The sequence below is a fragment of the Rhagoletis pomonella genome, unplaced genomic scaffold, assembly GCF_013731165.1.
Source record: "Rhagoletis pomonella isolate Grant_MI unplaced genomic scaffold, Rhpom_1.0 Rhpom_scaffold_00003, whole genome shotgun sequence".
Lineage (NCBI taxonomy): Eukaryota > Metazoa > Arthropoda > Insecta > Diptera > Tephritidae > Rhagoletis > Rhagoletis pomonella.
Window position 1 is genome coordinate 70,753,100 of NW_023458557.1, and position 20,477 is coordinate 70,773,576.

Consider the following 20,477-nt stretch of genomic DNA (forward strand, 5'->3'; position numbering starts at 1 on the left):
TGTCAAATCGTATAAAGAATGTGCGCGTGGGAAAGGGGTAATTCGTGATCGTAATTGGAGGATCGAACAATGTAATTCCCGGTGTCGCAGGTAAGCCTTATTAACCTTTATAACACTGAAAGACTAGCTAACGACGCGTCTTCCCAGGGGAAATTATTGCCTACCATATGTCATTTTGTTTGCCACATATGTATAAGTTTAATCAGTAGCAATATTTGAGTGTGGGGATATTTTATCTTGATAAAAGCATAGAAAATGTGTTATTTCACTTCCAAGTACATAATCAAAAATAACACAGGCCTAACGGCGGATCCAGATTTAAAAGTTGTCGGTCGGCATTTGACATTTTCTATGTAAATAACATGTTTAAAAAAAAATTGTTTTTATTAAAAATGTTATAATCTTTGAACCGTTAAGAAAATTTGTAAAAAAGGGATAAATGTTTTTCTTCGCATATTCTTGTAGGGCATTAAATTCTCTAAAAACTGGCCCTGAAGTTGGCGGTCTTAGAGGCGATTAAAAGTATTAAATATGTTAATATATTGCTGAACGTGGTATAGCGTTGATATACAATTATAATCGACCTTTGGCGAAAGACGAAGAACGAAAGCAATTTCTTTTGCAAGTATGTAATGCAATTACAATTAAATAATTTAATTTTAGCAGAAAACACAACAGACTTTAATTCTCATATACAAATTTAGGAGTATCGTTAATTTTTTCATGATCCTAAAAGATTTAATTTAGAATCACTTCTCATTTTACTGGGTATGAATACCTGTGAAAGCATCTAGATATTAATACGCTAACATAAATTTTGTCTCCGTTCGTTTGGCGATTCTACAGAACCGATTTCAAAACCAAGAACACCGTTGGAAAGGCATTTTTCCGTAGTTGAGCAGAGTTTTTATGGTTTCACAGTTGGTTGAAAATTACGGCCAAAACCGTCGTTTAATCATTTTCAAATTGTGTATACATGTTGCTGCAACATGTTCAATTTGACATGTTTCGCCTGTTGCTTCACTACACATTTGAAATTAAGCTTCGAAATAAAGATAAATATGAAGATGAAGAAATAAATGATAACGATGAAGTCAAAAAAAAAGAAGGCAAAAGTGAAGATAAAGTCGAAAATGGAGACAATGACCGATACATAAGAATTAGGGTAACTGAAATGGTAAGAACATTTCTTGAATTTATGGAGTGAAACTTCTTTAGCGGCAGTTGGTTGGGAGTGAATCGTCAAATTCGAGGGGAATAATGCACATGGAAATGGTACTCAGCGGTTTAACGGTTTGAGAATAAAAACAAAAACAAAGATGCCTAGAGGTTCAGGCAAAAACGACGATCAAAGTAAATTTAAACACTTTAAGGTAAAGGTGAGAGGAATATGCAAAAATAAAGATAAATATGAAGAAAAGGATGAGGTGAACATCGATATTGCTATCGATATAAAACTCGATATTTTTATCGATATAATAATCGATGATGCTATCGATAAAATAATCTATATTGTTATCGATACTGTTATTGATTAAATAACCGCTATTGTAATCGATATAATAATCAATAATAATAATCGATATTGTTATCGATACAATAATGGATATTGTTATAGGTATAATAATCGATTAAATAATTGATTTTGTTATCGATTTAGTCATTTATATTTTTAACGATATGTACAATAATCGATACTGATGATTGTTATATTTATCGATGAATTAATCGATCTTACAATCGTTGTATTTTTCTATATGTTTATGGATATTGTTATCGGTATTTTTATCGACACAGTTACCAACAGGGTTATCGATATACTAATCGGAACATGGAATGTGATCACATTACATGACATCACATCACATTTTATCGCATGATATAAAGAGACATAACATGATATTACATCACTTAATATGATATCACATCACACGATATCACGTGACATCACATTATATGGCATGACATCACATGACTTGACATCACATGATATGACATCGTATGGTATGACATCGTATGGTATGACATCATATGACACGACATCACCGGATATGACAACACATGACATGACATCCTATCACATCACATAAAATCACGTCACATCTTATCACGTCATCGCATCTACGTGAGAAGAAATAGAAAAGGATATAAGCAAAGATGTGAAAGATAAAAGCAAAGATGAAGACCAAGGTAAAGTTATAGATTTCAAATCCAAAAACACCGTTGGAAAAGTAATTTTCTGTAGATGAGGAGAGTTTTTATAGTTTCGAAATTGGTTGAAAATCGTCGTTTGAAAATTTCCATATTTGTGTATGGTTGTTTTTGCAACCTATTCAATTTAAGCGGTTTCGCATTTGGTTTTACTTCGTATTTGAAATTAAACTTTGAAATAAAGATAAATATGAAGATGAAGAAACAAGTGATAACGATGAAGACAAAAAAGGCAAAAGTGAAGATAAAGTCGAAAATTGAGATAAAGGCGAAAATGGAGACAATGAGAAATACATAAGGTTAACAGAGCTGAAATTTTCCGATAGGAATCGAAATAAAATCAGCCATAAAGGTTACTGAAATTTATCGAATCATCGAAGTTTATAATTATCGAAATTTATCCATGCTTATTAAGTTATCGCACCGTATCGAATTATTCAAACCGATCAATGTTTACTGAGTTGTAGAAATTTATAGACACAGAAACTAAGTTGTCCAAATTTACGGATAGTTATCGAGCTATAAAAACATGTGGGATTAACGAAATTTGTCAAGTTAAAGAAATGTATCAAGTTATCGATATTTATTGAATGATCATTATTTATAGACTTAACGAAATATATCGAGGTGACGTAATGCATGGAGTTCTTTCAACTTACAGAGTTATCGATAATTATTGATCTACTGAAATTGGTTGGTTCAACGAAGCGAAGTTTATGGAATTTTCAATATATATCGATTTATCGAAATTTCAAGATTATATAAGCTTATCGATTTATCACTGCTTATTGAATTTTATCGTGCTAACAGAGTGTAATGAGATATCAAAATTTTTCGATAGCTTTCGAAAAATGTGGAGATGTCAAAAGTAAAAATTTATAAAGGTATCCAAAGTTTTTACATTTTTGAGTTATCGAAATTTATCGAGCCATCGAATTTCACATTTATCGAAATTGGTCGAGTTAACGAATTTTGTTAAGTTATCGAATTTTAGTGTCCTTGAAATTCATCGAACTATCGATATGTATCAAATCATTGAAATTTATCGATAAACTTGAATGTATCGGGTCAATTCCAAGTCCTTCCGAGGTCCTCCAAAGACCAACAGAAGATTTTCCGGTTAGTTAATTTGTAGCGTATAAGTTTTGCTACGTGTTAAGTTAGAAAACCTCTCCAAGGCTTCTAAAACTAGAAAAACTGTCGAATTTCGACAGTAACTGGCACTCTAGTTTAAATAAAAAAAGCTAACAGAAAAAATGTTTAATTTTCTCTACAAGTAAGTATATTTAGTTCAAAAGCTCTTTACAATATACTAGCGAGTAATAGATATAACTCTAGCTGGGAAAAAAATTTCCCCACATTTTTCTTATCATCTTAAAATTTATTGCTCGTTGTTATTGATTAGTACGAGTCTGCATAACCTGGAAACCAAAGTCGGCAATGATAAAAGTCTACCGTTTCGAGTTGTGTATATTCGCTGAAAAAATAGAAAAGTTTGTTTAGAAACTGATATTTAGAAAAGTGTTTTTATAAGTCAATATACCAAAAAAATTTAGCTTGAAAACTATAAATTTCATATGAACTGAATACTGAGATATGGCTGAACAGCAGCGTCGAACAACCAACGAGCATATTTTGCGAACACAATTGGACGCCTGTGAGTTACTAATTATTTATTTACTATCGTATCTTTAGTATGCATGTGTGTGATATATAAAAGATGTATGTACCCTGCAGGAAATGTATCTAAAAATAAGTAAACTTTAAGTTGATTAGGAAGGAGCTAAAAGTCACTTAATATCTGTATATTTTCTTTGACGAAAGCTAACTATGTATATTTCTATGGCGATGGGAGCGAAATAGTCAAGGGTGGTTTACCTCCGCATTAAATATAGTCTCTGTATTTGATGTAACTAACTTGTAACTAACTACTTTTGGACACAAAATATCAATAGGAAAAACAAAATTTTTTTATTTTTTTATTTTTATTTACTTTATTTATTTTATCACATTTCATATTTGTTTCCATATTCTGCTGTAGGTGGTCCCATATTCGAACTCCGTCAGACATAGCTTCAAAATGATAAAACGAAATTTCGATCTACCTTTTATTAGTCCTCAGTTCGAAAAAGTATTTGCGAAGTGCAGGATATTTAAATAGAGACGGGTTTAAAGAAAATAATCTCCTCATTACTCCTGTCAACTAGTTTCAATTTAGCTTTTTGTAGCTAACTAAATTAATTAATAATAAATTTTATAGAAATCCCGCAAAAAGCTAACTACAAGTGGGTTATTTTTTATCAATTGTCAATTTTTTCTGCAGGGTAAGGTGAGGTATGATGCACTGCAGTGAGAATTGTAATATCGTTATGAAAGTTAAGTATTCTTCTAAAGTTAAGATTATAAATAACTTAATTTTCGGGCTAAAAGTCAGCGGTAAATTAAAATAAATAAAATCTAACGCTGCTTTGGACCTGTTTGATATTCAGAGTACCTGTTTGTTTCTTTTTTTCATAATTAGTTGACGCTAGAATACAATAAAGAACATTATGCCCATATGTCCATCACATAACCTTGATCATGAAGTTACTGATGACGATAATGGCAATGAATATGCCGAATACGATTGGTGCAGAGACACTTAAGTTAGTTTAGCCAATTTTATAGACTTAGTCAAGAATAAGCTGTGTAAAAAGTAGGCTAACTATTGACTTAAGTCCAAAAAATGGCTAAACTAAGTTAGTTGGAGTTGGAGAAACCAGCCCATAGTTTCTGATATTAAGCGCATTATAAATGTTTAGGTGCATTCTGATCAGGGAAGGCTCAGGAAATTACGAAAATTCCCCACACATAGATATTTCCCTATTTACAAAAAAAAAAAAAACACAAAAATTGAATGTATTTTGATATATTGCTGGTCTTTCTGTTTATTTTATTTTAAGTGTAATCCATCTTTGTATTCATAAACCAAACCAAACTTTTATAAAGTTAGTTAACAAATAAATAATAATAAAACATGTTTATATAATATTTTCGTATGCACATACAGTGGTCAAAATGGCGGATCCAATATGGCGGACCACTTTCTATACCTTTCATGAGCATGAAATGGTATTATAACTTTGGTCCGATGTTTGTAAGTACCAGAACAAAAAGAGATAGACCCATGAAAATGTATACTTATATGATCAGAACGTCGAGCTGAGTTGATTTAGCCATGTCCGTCTGTCCGTCTGTCCGTCTGTCTGTCTGTTTGTATGCAATCTAGTCTCTCAGTTTTCGAGATATCCGGATCAAATTTGGTAGGTGGGTGTATTTTTATAATGTATTAATCATTTGTCGGAACCGGAAGAATCGGACCACTATAACATATAGCTCCCATACAACTGATTGTTCAGATATGAGATTTTTCATTATAACTTCTCCATTTATGCAGCTACGAACATGAAATTTTGCAATACCTGCACCCATTATCAACAGATTACTCACAGTGAAAATTACAAAGATCGGGTCACTATAACCTATAGCTCCCATACAACTGATTGTTCAGATATAAAATTTTGCGTTATAACTCCTCCATTTATATAGCTAGAAACATGAAATTCCGCACTGTTTTCAATAATTATCAACAGAAAACTTACAGGGAAAATTAAAAATATCGGGTAACTATAACCTATAGCTCCCATACAACTGATTGTTCAGATATGAGATTTTTCGTTATAATTCATCCATTTATGTAGCTAGGACCATGAAATTTCGCGCTGTTTTCACTCATTATCAACAGAAGACTTACAGCGAAAATAACAAAGATCGGGTCACTATAACCTGCAGCCCCCATACAACTGATTGTTCAGATATGAGGTCTTTTATCATAACTCCTCCATTTATGCAGCTAGGAACATGAAATTTCGCACCATTTTCACTCATTATTAACAGAATACTTACAGCGGAAATAACAAGGATCGGATGACTACAACATATATCTTCCATACATCTGATTGTTCAGATATGGGATTTTACTCCTTTATTTGAACAGCTAAAACCGATAAATTTCGTAAGATATTTTATAAATAATAATACAAAGTCTACTGAGAAAATCGTCAAAATCTATGCTTTATAAGCTTTATCTCCTATAGCACTGATTGTTAAGATACCAGTTTTTGCCATATATCTCCTTTATGTACGAAACTAAACCCAATAAATTGTGTTACCGGTTTACATACCGATCACATAGCGGTGAAAATCACTTAAATTGGTGTCATATAAAGTATATCTTCCATACCTCTGATTGTTTAGATGCGATTTTTTATATAAGTATGTAACTCCTCTATCGATGTATGCAGATGTATTCAAAAGCAGAAATCTGTCAAAGTAAAATTTGCAGATGTTCATGAAAGGTATGAAGCCTTCGGCATAGCCGAAGACAGCGCTGCTCTTACTTGTTTTAAATTATAGTTTGTTATGAAACTTGGTTTTCAGAAGATCTTCGTTATCTTTGATTACGAAATTAAAATTAAATTTTCAAAATTCAAAATGGGTTCAAATGGTGCTAAAGGTAATGCATTGCGTTGAAAGTAAATCGCCTATTGTTCGGAACGCCATATTTGATCCGCCATTTTGAATTTTTGAAAATATAATATCAATTTCGATAAAATATAAAAATATAGACATTTTTTAAGGAATCGTCCGCCATATTGGATCCACTATTGTGAATTTTGGAAATTTAATTTAACATTCGAAATCAGTGATGATGAAAATCCCTAAATACCAAATTTCATTGAAATCTGTCAAATACATATGAAGTAAACATGTTTGTCGCCCTATATTGTCGATTCGTCCCTATGTGTGCTGCTGCAAACAAAATAGAAAAATATTCAAATAAAACTGAATTCTACAACTAATCTTTTGAATAAAATTGAGCCAATATTTTTGCCCCTTTTTATTGACGGTAATATTTGATGAGAAAAGCTCCGCTTCGCTTCGTTCAGTGTGAACACCAGCAGCTTCGCTTCCCAGCAAAAAACATGATTACCACAGAAACGAAAGTGGAAACGAGCTAGGCGATGGGAATCGCTTACCCTTTCGCTTTAAGAAGGCCTTCTTTTAACATGGGCATGTCATTGGCGGTAAGCCCTTACCCGCAGCATTACCTTCAAACGAAGGGAGAACGCATGGAAAAACAGAATCGAGAGAAGCAAACAAAGAATGCCTTACAGAGAAACTAATGTACATACTTATTTATATTAAATTGAAATCAGAAAATGTTTTAAAAGATTAAAATTAATTAAAATTTGTATAAATCAGTTTTTATACATACATATGTATGTATTTAGGTATTTAGATTTTACTTAAAAATCGGTATGTACATACATGCGTATTTAATGAAGCTTAAAATTGTACTTCCTCGCTCTTCACTTCATTGACTGAGTTCAACTTCGTTGCAAATTGAACAAAGCAAAACGTGATTTTTATGCGAGACAATTTTCCACAGAAAGTAACGGTAGAAAAAGAATTTTTGGATATTCAGCATTCTACTTTGCATTCTCCAAAATGAAGCAATGAAGCGAAATAAAAAAAATATTGTAGGACCTTCTACTTTGCATTCCCTGAAATGAAGCAAAGAAGCGAAACAAATAAAATATTGAAGGACATTCTACTTTGCATTCCCCGAAATGAAGCAAAGAAGCGAATTAAAAATGAAATGTTATAGGACATCCTACTTTGCATTCCCCGAAATAAACCAAAGAACCGAAATAAATAAAATATTGTAGGACATTCTACTTTGCGTTACCGGCAATGCCTAAAGGAAACGAAAAAATTTGAAGGCATTATACCGCTATGTATTCTAGAACACGTTACCACTAAAAGCGATTACCGATTTTTTGCTGGGTTTGTTCCGCCTTACTTCGCTCGGCGCCGCTCGACTTTCTGTGTGGACGCACCCTTAGAATTTTTTGCCGACGCTTTAGCGGTTTTCTTCCATATGAAAATAAATTATATTTATTCGTTATATGAAAGCAAATATGACAAACGAAATTATAAAAAATCAACGGTAATTTTTGGCCATTTGAAACTTTATTATACTAGAATTGAACGAACTGAAATTCCCGACTAAAAACGATCGTGGAACGTGGAACGAACAGTGGAAGTAAATTTAAGTTGAAATTATTTATTTCTTATTTATTTTATTATTTTACTATGGTAACCGTACTGCAAATTCGCTGAAAATTCGTATAATTCCGCTATTCGGCACTTAGGAATGAATAAATGCGGAAAATGGTAAAACTCAAAACGCTACCACGCCCACAGCTCTTGTGGGCGGAAATAGTAAATGTGGTTTTAACCATAAAATCATAAATCCGAAAGAACGTCAACATCGATTTACATTATTGTCCACTAATTCTAGAAAAATAAGTGAAAATTAAAAAAAAAAAAATTTTTCTTATGAAATTCGGTGTGCCCTGCTTGTTTACGCCAAAATTTTCCAACTAGGAAGTAAACGAAGAGTATCTTATTATGGCGTCCACCTCCAACACAACGTTTTTTGCTCCAAGTACTAAATTTTATGAATTTTGGGGAAAATGAATAAACACTTTTATTTTATTTCTAAAGAAGTTCCTATTTCTTTCTTTTAAAAATGACAAAACGAAAACATATGTATTTGCACTGAAACTTTCAATTCTACCTAAATTTTATACAACAAAAGCTGAGCTAAGGCAAGCAGGTCTCTTGCCATCGAAAACGGATCTCGTGCAGAAAAGCGTCAATTTTTTAGCTGAATGTTGAGTGTGATTAATAGATTGGCGTGTCATTAATATCTATATTATATTACATATCAGAATCTTTTCCTTCAGCTACAATACAAATTCAATAAATTGTCCAGGAGGCGTGTCAAAAAAGTGACGAATAGAAGCTTAACTAGTAGTTCCTCATAGCTGGAACTATTTGAAATAATTCTACGGTGTCCATTCGTACCAATTTTGGCGGGACAGTGCCGCTTTTGGGAAAGTTTTCCCTCTGAATATTTTTTAAGAGTCGGGACGTATAAGTGTCCTGATTTTTCATATTTGTACTGATTAAGTCCCGATTTTCAGTGTTTTCTTTATTAATTTAATAAGTGTGTGCGTGTACTCTGGCCCAGAAACAATTTTTCATACAAACGTGGCAGCAATTTCTTTATCAAAAAGGCATATTTAGAATATAAGGAAGCCATAAACATAGCCAGCATCCTTATTTTCTTTGATCTTTGGTTATGTTTTATTCTGTCAAGCAGATACTTTCGCTATATTGTAGTCTATCATTCTTGTCTAAATTTTTTTGAAGTTTTTATAGTTATTTAATAAGTTTTTTTTTTTTTTAATAAAACAATTCTAACTTCAATTTAGTGAAGTTATAAAAAATAATACTAATTCCCTCAACAAAAACATGGATACGAAATATATACGCTTAGTGTTCGTCCGATACCACCATTTACTCGATACCAGTACTCACTTTAGGACATCGAAGGGGGTACTCGATGCTACTCAAAGTATCGCTAGAAAATACTCGATTCTACTTGTACTCAAAAGTACTCAGACGAAATATTTCAGTTTTGCAATTTTTTTAAAATAATTAAAACCATTTTTTATGTGTTACAAAGATATAATTTAATGCAAAAAGGCTTTTTAATATGAAAATATATGCTTAGTTTTAATATATACATACATATAGGTAAAACATATTCTCGCAACTTTTATATGTTAGTTACAAAGATATAATTTAATTTAGAAATGGCTAATTTAATTCAGAAATGGCTTTTTGAATATGACATAACATAAATCATACCATAGCCATACATATAAATGGATCATATGCATAAAAATTAAGAATTACTTTTACTTAAAATTTCATACCTTTCACTTAAATTTATTTGAACAAATCGAGTAAAAGGTTTTAAATTTTAAGTAGAAGCATTTATGCATACGGCCCAATGTGTTTTAAAATTTTGAGTTTGAATCTTGCACAATGGTGGGTACCAAGTCCTTGGTCACATGTATCGAAGTACAAAAAATACTCGGTACTTGGTAGAGATACTCAAGTATTTACTCATATGTACTCGTATCGGAACATCACTATATAAGCTTCAGATACAGTTGCAAAAATATAAAGAGAGAATAGACATTTTAGCATTCTTTGGCTATTCCTCTTTCGATTATTTAATGTTTATTATTTTTTTTATGAAAGTGTGGCTCGTTACCTAAAAAAGACCATGTAAGTAAGTCAAAATTTCAAACTTTGTACAAAAGTTAGCAAAATTCGACAAAGTTTCATCGAACTTTTGAACATTCTGAGTATGAAGTTTTATAGCCCATTCAATTCAAAGTTCAAATTTTAAATATGTAGCTAGGACTTACCGTTGATTTTTGGTATTTTTTTTGTGGAGGGTGTTGATCATTTTCTCCACATAAAAAATTTTTTGGGTATACTTTGTATGGAAGAAAAAGAACGAACAAAAAAATTGCCAAAAATCAACGGTAAGTCTTAGCTACTTCAAATTTCAAATGGGTTACAAAACTGCATACTCAAAATAATTATGGAATATCAGATTAAATAGTTTAACATTTTTATCAACCTTTCTTACAATTCGTCGGATGTTTATAAATGTTCTACAAAGTTTTAAATTTTGATTACCTGTTTTTTTTTAAGATAGTAAATAGATTTTCATAAAAAATAGTAAACATTTTTTAAAACAAAGGTATGTCGTAGAGATGAGCGCGGGACTAAATATTCAATTCCCGCGGATCCCGTGGGTCCCAAAATTTATCACTTACATTAATTCACATGTATCAACTCAATTTTAAATAATAAAATATATATAAATAATGAAAGATCTGGCATCTTTGGATATTTTTTTTTTGCTTTATTGTTCTCATCCCAACAAATCAGTGCTTATTTCATTAAACGTTGTTAAGGAAATTTTTCTGATTTTTCGGAGGTTGCAAGTTATATCGGGGGTGTTGGGAAAGAATTTTGGTTCCCGATTTTAAAATCAGTACCGTGCGTCCCGAACTTTCATTCCTGCCACCGTATATATTGTTTTGTTTTAAATGAAACTGTATTAAAAGATATTTTTTTTTCTAAAAACAAAATTGTATATTCGGATTCGATGCTTCAGAAATGTTCTGATTTTTGGCCATAGAAATCTGGATTTTTACTTATATATCCTCACAAGTGGAAAAATAAATTCAAATTACTTGCGACAAGATCAAAATTTTTTCTTAAACATTTCCAGAAATCGCTACTCCGTGTTTACTACTTTTGGCCGCTGTGCGGAGCTGCCTCCACTACTGCGGCTAGTTCTGCCTGAAAAACACTACAGTCTGAAACAATCAGTACAGATTGCCGTCGACTCTAAATATAGGTCGGTGGTTCCTTATCATGCGTTATTTTTTGGTATTAGTATGAAGAATGCGTTTTCTGAACAGATAGATCTGGTAGCTACCTATTCAGATGCCCAGACCGCGAGATTGAAAAATAAAATTATATTTTTGTCACTTGTTGGTTTTAATTATTATTCCTTAACAAAGCTTTAGATTACTTAACAAACAATTCTTTAACCCTGGAAGGTCATGCTTATTTTGACAATTTTTACTTTCGGCCTATGTCAAAACATCGAAGATTTACTAAACAACAATTAAGTCAATATAATAAAATTGAGTATGTCTAATTTTTCATTACAATGATTTTAAATCACATTATATGAAAAATTTGGTTGCAAACGAAGCATGAGTTTCCAGGGTTAAATGCACAAAAGTACCCTTTCTAAAGCGCCCTCCATGCAACAATATATGCTAGATGTACACGAATACTATATACAAATGTATGCATGTAAGTTTCTTTGGAGTAAAAATCAAATTTTCGCATGAAAAAATTAATCTATAAAAATTCCAATCTGGCAATCTCGTAAATAGAGGAGTGGAGTAGTACATATGTATTGCAATTAGTTCGAAGTTTAGCGTAAGGGCTTATGGTATAGATAGATACCCGTAGAAAGCTCAAAATTATTTGCAGAGTAGTAGCTCCCGTAACCAACTGTTGCACCCGTAGAAAAGGATGTTTTGTATCATAGCTGTATACATTCAATGTCGGATATATGGTTTTGAACTTTCGGGAGCGGATTTAACTTTCTTAGAGATGTCAACCCCTTTTCAAAATATTTCCAAAAAAACTTCTTAAATCTATTTCGTTTGTCACCCATATTGTAATACTATATTAAACTTAAATTAAGTTTGTAGATATGTTGCAATCCTCTTAAAAATTGTTTCGTAACAAAGCATTTTTGAACCTTGTTCGTTTAGCTTCGATGTTGCTGCATTTGGTTGAACTTACAATTTATTTTTCTTACCCTTTCAGCATAAAAAAATCAGCCGTTCAAGTTAAAAACTTGAAAATTTGTATACTGGCTAATTTTGGGTCGTTGATATCAAAAATACAATACAGGTTTGTAAAATGGGAAGTGATTTTTTTTTTATTTCGCGATTTATATTTCATAACCACGATTAAAGGCGAACCTCCATAGCATGCGAATCCGTATGCGTGCGTATTACATTTACGCTTGGAAGTCAAGATTCATCCAATTTCCATGCGTTGATATGTAGTTGCGTGCTGCCACAAAAATTTGTATATTTCATTTTCTGTCAAACGCATGGATACGTAAAAAAAAGTAAATTTTTCCCTGTATTTTATAAAGTTCCCTATCGAGCTTGTGACATTTTTCACTTTTGTTAAATAAACTGCATCCACAAAATACAGCTAAAGAAAGGGATGAAGAAGAATGATATAATTTCTTCATAATGACTGTTCCTTTAACAACAAAAGCTCTTATTTACGAAGAAAGAGATTTAAGTACAAAAAAGCATGTCCAATATATTGAACATTTGTACTAAAAAAGTTAAACAGATAGCAGCCCTCTTCAAAAAAATATGCTAATAAAATATGTTAATCCAGGTCGTAAGTTATAAGTGTGCCTAATTTTGTACAAACAAAGAGCGGAAAGCATACATACTCACTTACCAACTTTCACATTTATAGTATTTCATTCAACTTGTTAATTAAATTGATTTTAAATTTCTAAGCTGGTGGCAACCCTCGTCAAAAATAATTTTGTACTCGATTTAGCTTGCTTGCACCATCTCTCGTTTGATCCCCATATAAACTTTTTTTTTTAATTTTATTTATTTTTTTTATGAATTTCGAAACAGGTGCCTCTTTAAATTATTTTTGTCACAAAACTTTCTTAAGTCTCTAATGTTTGATACCCATACCAGGTGAAGTAATCAGAGAGAGAAGAAAGATCTTGACACGGCCTTACTTGAAAAATGACTTTTAAAATTTAACTATAAGGGTGCGTTCACACAGAAAGCCGAGTGGCAACGAGCGAAGCAAGGCGGAACAAAGCGAAGCTGCTGGTGTTCACACTGAACGAAGCGAAGCAGAGCTTTTCTCACGGACCCTGCTGCAAAGATACCACAAAACTTACCGTCAATGAAAAGCGACAAAAATATTTGCTAAATTTTATTGTAAAATTCGTTTTTGTTTGAATATTTCGATACCTTGTTTGCAGCAGCGTCAATGAACATAAAAATTAAATACAAAATTAAAAATTAAAAACTGCTTTGCTTTCAGCTCCAAAACGCTTATGAAAAAGCTTGCTGTATGAACATTTGCATATATGTACCTACAGCAATTTGAAAGATTCGCTCAGCTCGGCTCCGATTTCTGTGTGAACGTACCCTAAGGCAGCCGAAAATCAAAAGATAAAGCGAGAAAGCTGTTTTATTATTTCACCTGTTTATAGCGCCATGGTACCCATATAAAAATATTTCATTTACCTTGTTCATTTAACTGATTTACCGTAAAAGATGGACAGATCTTAACAGCCTTGTTAATACATACTTATCGTCGCTGTTTTTTGCAAAAACCGCCCATCGACCAGCTGCGAAACCGCCTAAATGCCATTGTGACAAAAATTAGATTTGCTAACCCTGAACTCCAGGCATCGAGATTTATGCATAAGAATCGTAAAATCGTTATTAAAACAACAGATTTGTAAAATAATAGCTAGAGAAAATACCGCTTACCAAGGCAATGCCTTCAAAGATAACCCGTTCTTTCGCTCTCTTGTAAAATTTGAGTGCCGTATGATAGGCGGTTTTGCAAAAACATCGAAGATATGTACTATGTACAGTGTACACATTAGCAATGGCTGCTACTGACCCACGTATAGCTAGAAACTTACCAATAGATTGTCATCATTGCCACTGAAAAACAAAACACTGTTCAGGTAAAGTTCTATTTTACTTATTCCAGTAACTGCGCAAAACACCCGCCTACAGGAGGAGAATAATTTACTTCGCCAAAAGCTAACGCGAATCACAGGCGATCATCGGTCTACAGCCGCAATTAATGTCGAAGCAAAAATTGAGGCACTCAGACTTGAAGATGAACGCGATCAAATGTATGACAATCTGGAGCGACTAAAAAAGAAATATAATAAATTACACGCGGCCTATTTGGAGAAGGTACAGCGCTGCAAAGCTTTAGAAGATACCTTCAAGCGGCAAAAAATGTTGTCAGGTTTGGTTTCGAAGTCAGCATTAAATCAACGCGTACAAGGTGTGTATAGTATAGAAATATATACATACATATACATATGTAAGAAAACATCCCTGAAGGAAAAATTGGTCCAATTGCTCGAAAAATATATTCCTAGGTATAGTAGTTTTGTATCTAGACCAAAGATAGTCCAAAAATGTAAAGCAATGTAAAGTAAAACAGGTGAATTGTACTAAAAGTGGTCCGAATGTAATGCATAAGGTGTGCATTTTGTTATAAAATTGGTTACAATGTCACGCAGTCAACGAATTTTCATGTGCGGCGTTGGCATGTAGAGAGAGTATTCGCTTAGAAAATCTGAGAACCCCGGTTCGAATCGCAAGTTTTATTTTTGTTTTTTTTTCCCAAAAATTGGTTACAATTACATTGTTGCAGAAGCGGACAATTGGTCCGAGCCTAAGGACATTCAATGTTAAATGTAAGTAGAATTTTACATGTTCTTCGACCAAACTTTGGACTACTTATGTACAATCAATTGCAGTCTAGTTTGTGGTCTAAGTCTATTCCGAGATCCTACAGGGATGTGTTTAGATACATATGTATACATATATGTACTCGTATGTAAGCATGTTGTTTAATCGAATATGCATTATGCAGAGTTGGCAGCGAAGACTGAAACGGAAAATCTGGAAAAGCAGGTGGCCAAACTACAAACGGCGCTGGACGAAGCGTATGACATAATTGATGAACTTGAATTTGAACTAGAAAGTGTATGTACATATATCGCTCTTCTTTTTCTAGTAAACCACTTTCCTTACTTAAATTTCACAAACTAACTCTTTCTCCCGCTTGCCGCCTAGATCGACTATCTGGAGCAGGAAAATCAACGCATGCGCAACGAGTTGTTTTCTTTGAAGTCCAATCGGCCGGCTATTTTGCAACCAGCTGAAAATTTGGCTATCAATGCGGTGCCGCCACCCGACTACGATGATCCTCCACCAAGTTATGACGCAGATGTCGCTGACGGTGCTAGTGGCATGACAAGAAATGCGCTCCGTCTATCGAATGCATCTTCTTCTAACGAATCCCTACCCCATGATGATGCGGATAGTGAAACGCTAGAACGAGCTGCCATGACACACACCGTAAGTGTGGTGGAACAGATTATAACCCACTCATATTTCAATTTTACAGTTGATCGAGAATGCTGCAGTCGAAAGTAGTCAATTGCGTCGGGAGCTATTAAAATGTCGTCTGCAAAATACGTGTCGTCCAAAGTGACCTGAATTTCTATAGATTTTAAACTTCTATAATTTTGTGGTTCCCAGTACGAAATATTTTGCAAGCCTTTATTAAGTTTCATCTGTTTGTAATCAAATCTTGTAATAAATTTTTAACCAACTTCCCGATTAGCTATAGATTTGAAACTTTAAATTTAGCTTTGCTTAGATCTTTAAACGAATGCTGGCCTTCTTCCGAAGTTTTTGCCGAGCCGGACCTTTTTGCTATCTAGATTTATTTTAGGTATTCTAATTTAAAATTTCAAAAAAATGTGGTATTTCAACTTTTTCTTAAAATCAGCTGACTTTCAGTTGAGAACTTCGGAATTTGAAATTGTAATTAAGGAATATGCATAAGTATGTTCGTATAAAAGAGTTCTTGGAGGTTCTGATATTTTTCAACATTTCTCCACCAACGGTCACATAAAAAACTCACTTGGCGAGAACGCAAACAAATTGTTGTGTTTAATTGACAACATCAGGACGGCCGCTGTTGCTGACCGCTAAGAGGTGCGCACTACCACTGCATAGGACTTGTGTTCGATTCCTGGTCCGTACTAATTCTACAAAAAAAAAAATAATATTCCTTACAGCGGTCGACCCTCGGCACGAAATGGCAAAACTCCCAGGAGAAGCTCGGCCAAATACATAGCAAGTTAGAGCCAAAATATTATTATTGTATTATTAAAGTTAATGTAAACAAATATATTTCCTACATAACAATAACAATGCGCAGAAACTGAACTTTGACTACTTACTATTTTAAGAAAATGATCAGCCCAATGCTTATTACCCCCGGGGAGTAAACTCCCAGGGAGTAGCATTTTCCCGAAAACTTTGGAGGAGGAAATTCGAGCTTCGGAAAAGCTGTTTGACACTTTTTTTAGAGCTCAACTCCGCCATTTAATATAAAAAAAAGCCCTTTTTATTCATGATAGGAGGAACGGGAAAAGAGAGGAAGCTTCCAGGGAGTTTCTGTTCAGAATCGGCTTGGTTATATTTGTTAATACACAAGAGATAATTGCGTTTTTATTTATTTTGGATTTTATAAAAAGGCAAGGTGGGAATTAATCTATGGAAAAATCACTTTACTTAATTTTAAAGTAAATCATCGGCTTCTACTTCGGTGATCGGCCGATTGTTAGATCAAAACCGAACGTTCGGTTCAACTTCAGCTTCGGCCGAAAAATCTACCTTCGTTCGAACTCTAGTCGAGATATTAAAAAATTACTACTACATAGATGAAAAGGATTAACTCCACAAACCTTGCGCATGAGTCAAGATATTTAGAAAATCCGTATTATGGCTTGATCGATTTCATATTTAAAACGTATATTACTTAAATACAAAGAAATAACTCCACCAAAAAGTTTTCCTTTCGGTGGTGCAAGGTCGATTTTCGTTTTTTTTTGTTTTACTAGCCACCAAACAGTAAAGTTGTTTCTTTTTTTTATGTTGTTAATGAGCTTTGTACCACGATTATGTTTATTAGGAAATTCAATATTTTTCGTTTTTGATATCGAAGTGGAAGATCGAATTTCATATCTTGGCAGCCGGTTCGAAAACACCCTATCTCAGAAAATTTTTCAAGAACGACCTATCTCACAATTTTATTGAAGAACGCTTTGTTTGAGAATTCGGTTCAAAAACACCCTATCTCATCTGCCGCTTCAAAAACGTCCTATAACAACATATTTTCAAAACATTTTCAGTTGAGATTGGAAATGGTCAAAAGCAATATTAATCAAACTTTCAAACTCTTTACAGATATTAGACAAATTCAACAAACCTTATCTAAATTTCGAGCTTCTTAACCAGAATTTTTACAAATTTTTTGGGTATGCAGTTAATAAGCTTATACAATTTTTGTAAAATCGCTTTGATTTTTAATAAATATATTTTTTTTGCTGACGGTTTTTGCGGGTTTTTTCATATAAATAGCAGAATTTGCGAAAAATGGCGTTGCCTTTTTTATTTTTTTCGCAAACGGTCTTCCAGAAGAAATTCGTGTATATATGGAAAAAAGTGCCAAACGCCGTCAACAAAAAAAAAAAAATAAAAATCAATGCGCATTAAAAACGAAACACAATTCTTTCATTTTTGACCGCCCTGTATATCTAGATATGTAATTTATTTTAATTTAATTAATTTTAATTTTTGGATGGTGATTTTATTATATTTTGTTATATTTAATGTATTTTATTTTATATTTTCAATCTACTGTTTTTCCATACCAAATCCCCCCATGCCATATTTAAACGAGAGCTTATTTTTGTTTTCATTTCTTGCCTTGGCGACCCAATTTCGAACGAGTTATCAAACACGAGAACGAGATACTCCACTTAAATATTGCACGACTCTAAAGTAAACACGCTAAATAAAATAATTTCGATGATTAAATTTTGCATAGCATTTCAACTAAATACGACTTAAAATTAACAAACGCATAGAAAAATGCAATAAAATAGAAGAAAAATTGAGTGATAACACGAAATTGCCGCCACGAGCCACAAACTAAGTAAGTACTGTCAATGCCTGCAACCAGGGGCACGAGTGGGGGGGATTGCATGTAGAGTAGTTGCCTACGTTAGTATATGTATGTAGCATAATGCGTATGTTCGCTTGAATGTATGTAGGTATGTACATATACGCACGTGTTGGCTGACAAATATCGCGTGGTTTCTTTTAGTGTCCTTTTTGTTTTCCCATTGGAGCGTTCGATGCATAGACTGCTGTGCTGCGTAGGCAGCAAGTTAGTCTAGTCTATTCTACTAAGATAAATAGTCAGCATTGGGCGGCTGCCAGTTTCTGAACTCTCCCGCAGACGGCATGAATACGACATTTTTCCAAGTACTCATACATACTATATACATACATACATATCTGTGTTCGTATGGAAAAGTAGCTTATGTCGAAAGGCTGGCTTTAGTATAAATCGGCATTCGCAGCATACGATTGCGAATGACTTACGGGCGCTAAGCCGTTAAACAACTTTTAGCAAACAAACGTGCAAGAAATAGTTCCGATGCTAGCAAGTCAATATTCTTTTTAAGTCTCATCAAAAAATTCCTTGTCGTTTAAAAAATAAAGGGAATGCCGCATTATACTAAAGCCGGCCTTTCGACATAAGCTACTTTTCCATACGAACACAGATATGTATCTATATACATACATCCTTACATGCAGGCATGAGTGTAAATATTGTATTTATTTGTTTTACCGTCTTAATTGCTTAATCGTCTCGGCGACGAATTTGACAGTTGATTTGAATTTCGTACAAAAATTTGTCTCAAACGAATTAGCAAATATCTCTTTAAGTAAATTACCAAATATGCAGTGCTAAAAAAATAAACTAGGCTACTTATGTATATGCAAATATGGTATAATCGTATAAATTTATGCATACATTTTTGGTAATTGCTGCAATTTTAAGTGTAAAATTTTGATTCGTATAAAAAATTAAAATTTCAAGTAACTAATAAGTTTTTTTTTTTGACAAACCAAAAAATTTGAACGTGGTGTTTGTCCGTTTCAGCAAAATGCGACATTCTATCAAATAACGCAAATTTTGCATGCCAAGAATGCCTTGTTTACTTTTACCTCAACACCATTTTCGATGACCTGAAAGAGATTAATTAGTTAAAGATATGGACATAGTGGGACATGAAAACATCGCATAAGATTTTTCCAGAGACATAACTATTGTAAGAAAAGGAATAAAAGTCAATCAATAATCATTATGTTAAGATAAATATTTTTCGAGTCATCTATAATTATTATTCAAGGACATATATTATAAAAGTCCTTTCATAATAATTATCAGAGAGATAAATCATCATCATTATATAAATAGGCAATCATGTTTCCTTTACACCCCTTTTACGGCTAAACTATACTTCTAAGGTATAAACAGTTATATATCATTAGAAAGGTATTTTGATGCTGATGTGCAGGCAATTTCTAAAATTTCAAATCAGTTTAAAATAGAGCGAAAAATCAATTCAAAAGTCACACCAATACCAATGCACACATGTACATGGTTGGGGCGGAAATGCCCCCTAAATGTATGCTTTAATATTGATAGCGAATTAAAGAAACGTGCTAAGCAGCAGTTCAGGAATAAAATGTATGTATGTATGTACATGAATAGATTAGACTCAAACAAGGAAGAAGGTAAAGTTGAGTATGGAGAAGAAGAAAGTGATAAATACAGAAATTAAAATAAAAGTAAAGAAACCTAGATATAAAGACAAAGAGGAAGGAAAATTTAAATACCTAACCTAATAACAATGGTGGGGGTGAATATGTAAATGAAGAAAAGAATGGACATATTTAGATCAGGATAAAGGAAAAGATAAAGATGAAGACCAAGACGACGAAGATGAAGATGAA

General features: G+C 33.0%; 1 protein-coding gene across 1 annotated transcript; it reads left to right on the plus strand.

Moving 5' to 3' along the window:
- The first annotated feature begins 3,613 nt into the window (after nucleotides 1–3,613).
- LOC118736641 lies at nucleotides 3,614–17,021 on the plus strand. Its single transcript, XM_036466688.1, has 5 exons — nucleotides 3,614–3,868; nucleotides 14,560–14,865; nucleotides 15,463–15,575; nucleotides 15,666–15,950; nucleotides 16,000–17,021. Exons 1-5 carry the CDS (start codon nucleotides 3,808–3,810, stop codon nucleotides 16,084–16,086), a joined length of 852 nt encoding a protein of 283 aa, XP_036322581.1. The 5' UTR covers nucleotides 3,614–3,807; the 3' UTR covers nucleotides 16,087–17,021.
- The last annotated feature ends 3,456 nt before the right edge of the window (nucleotides 17,022–20,477 follow it).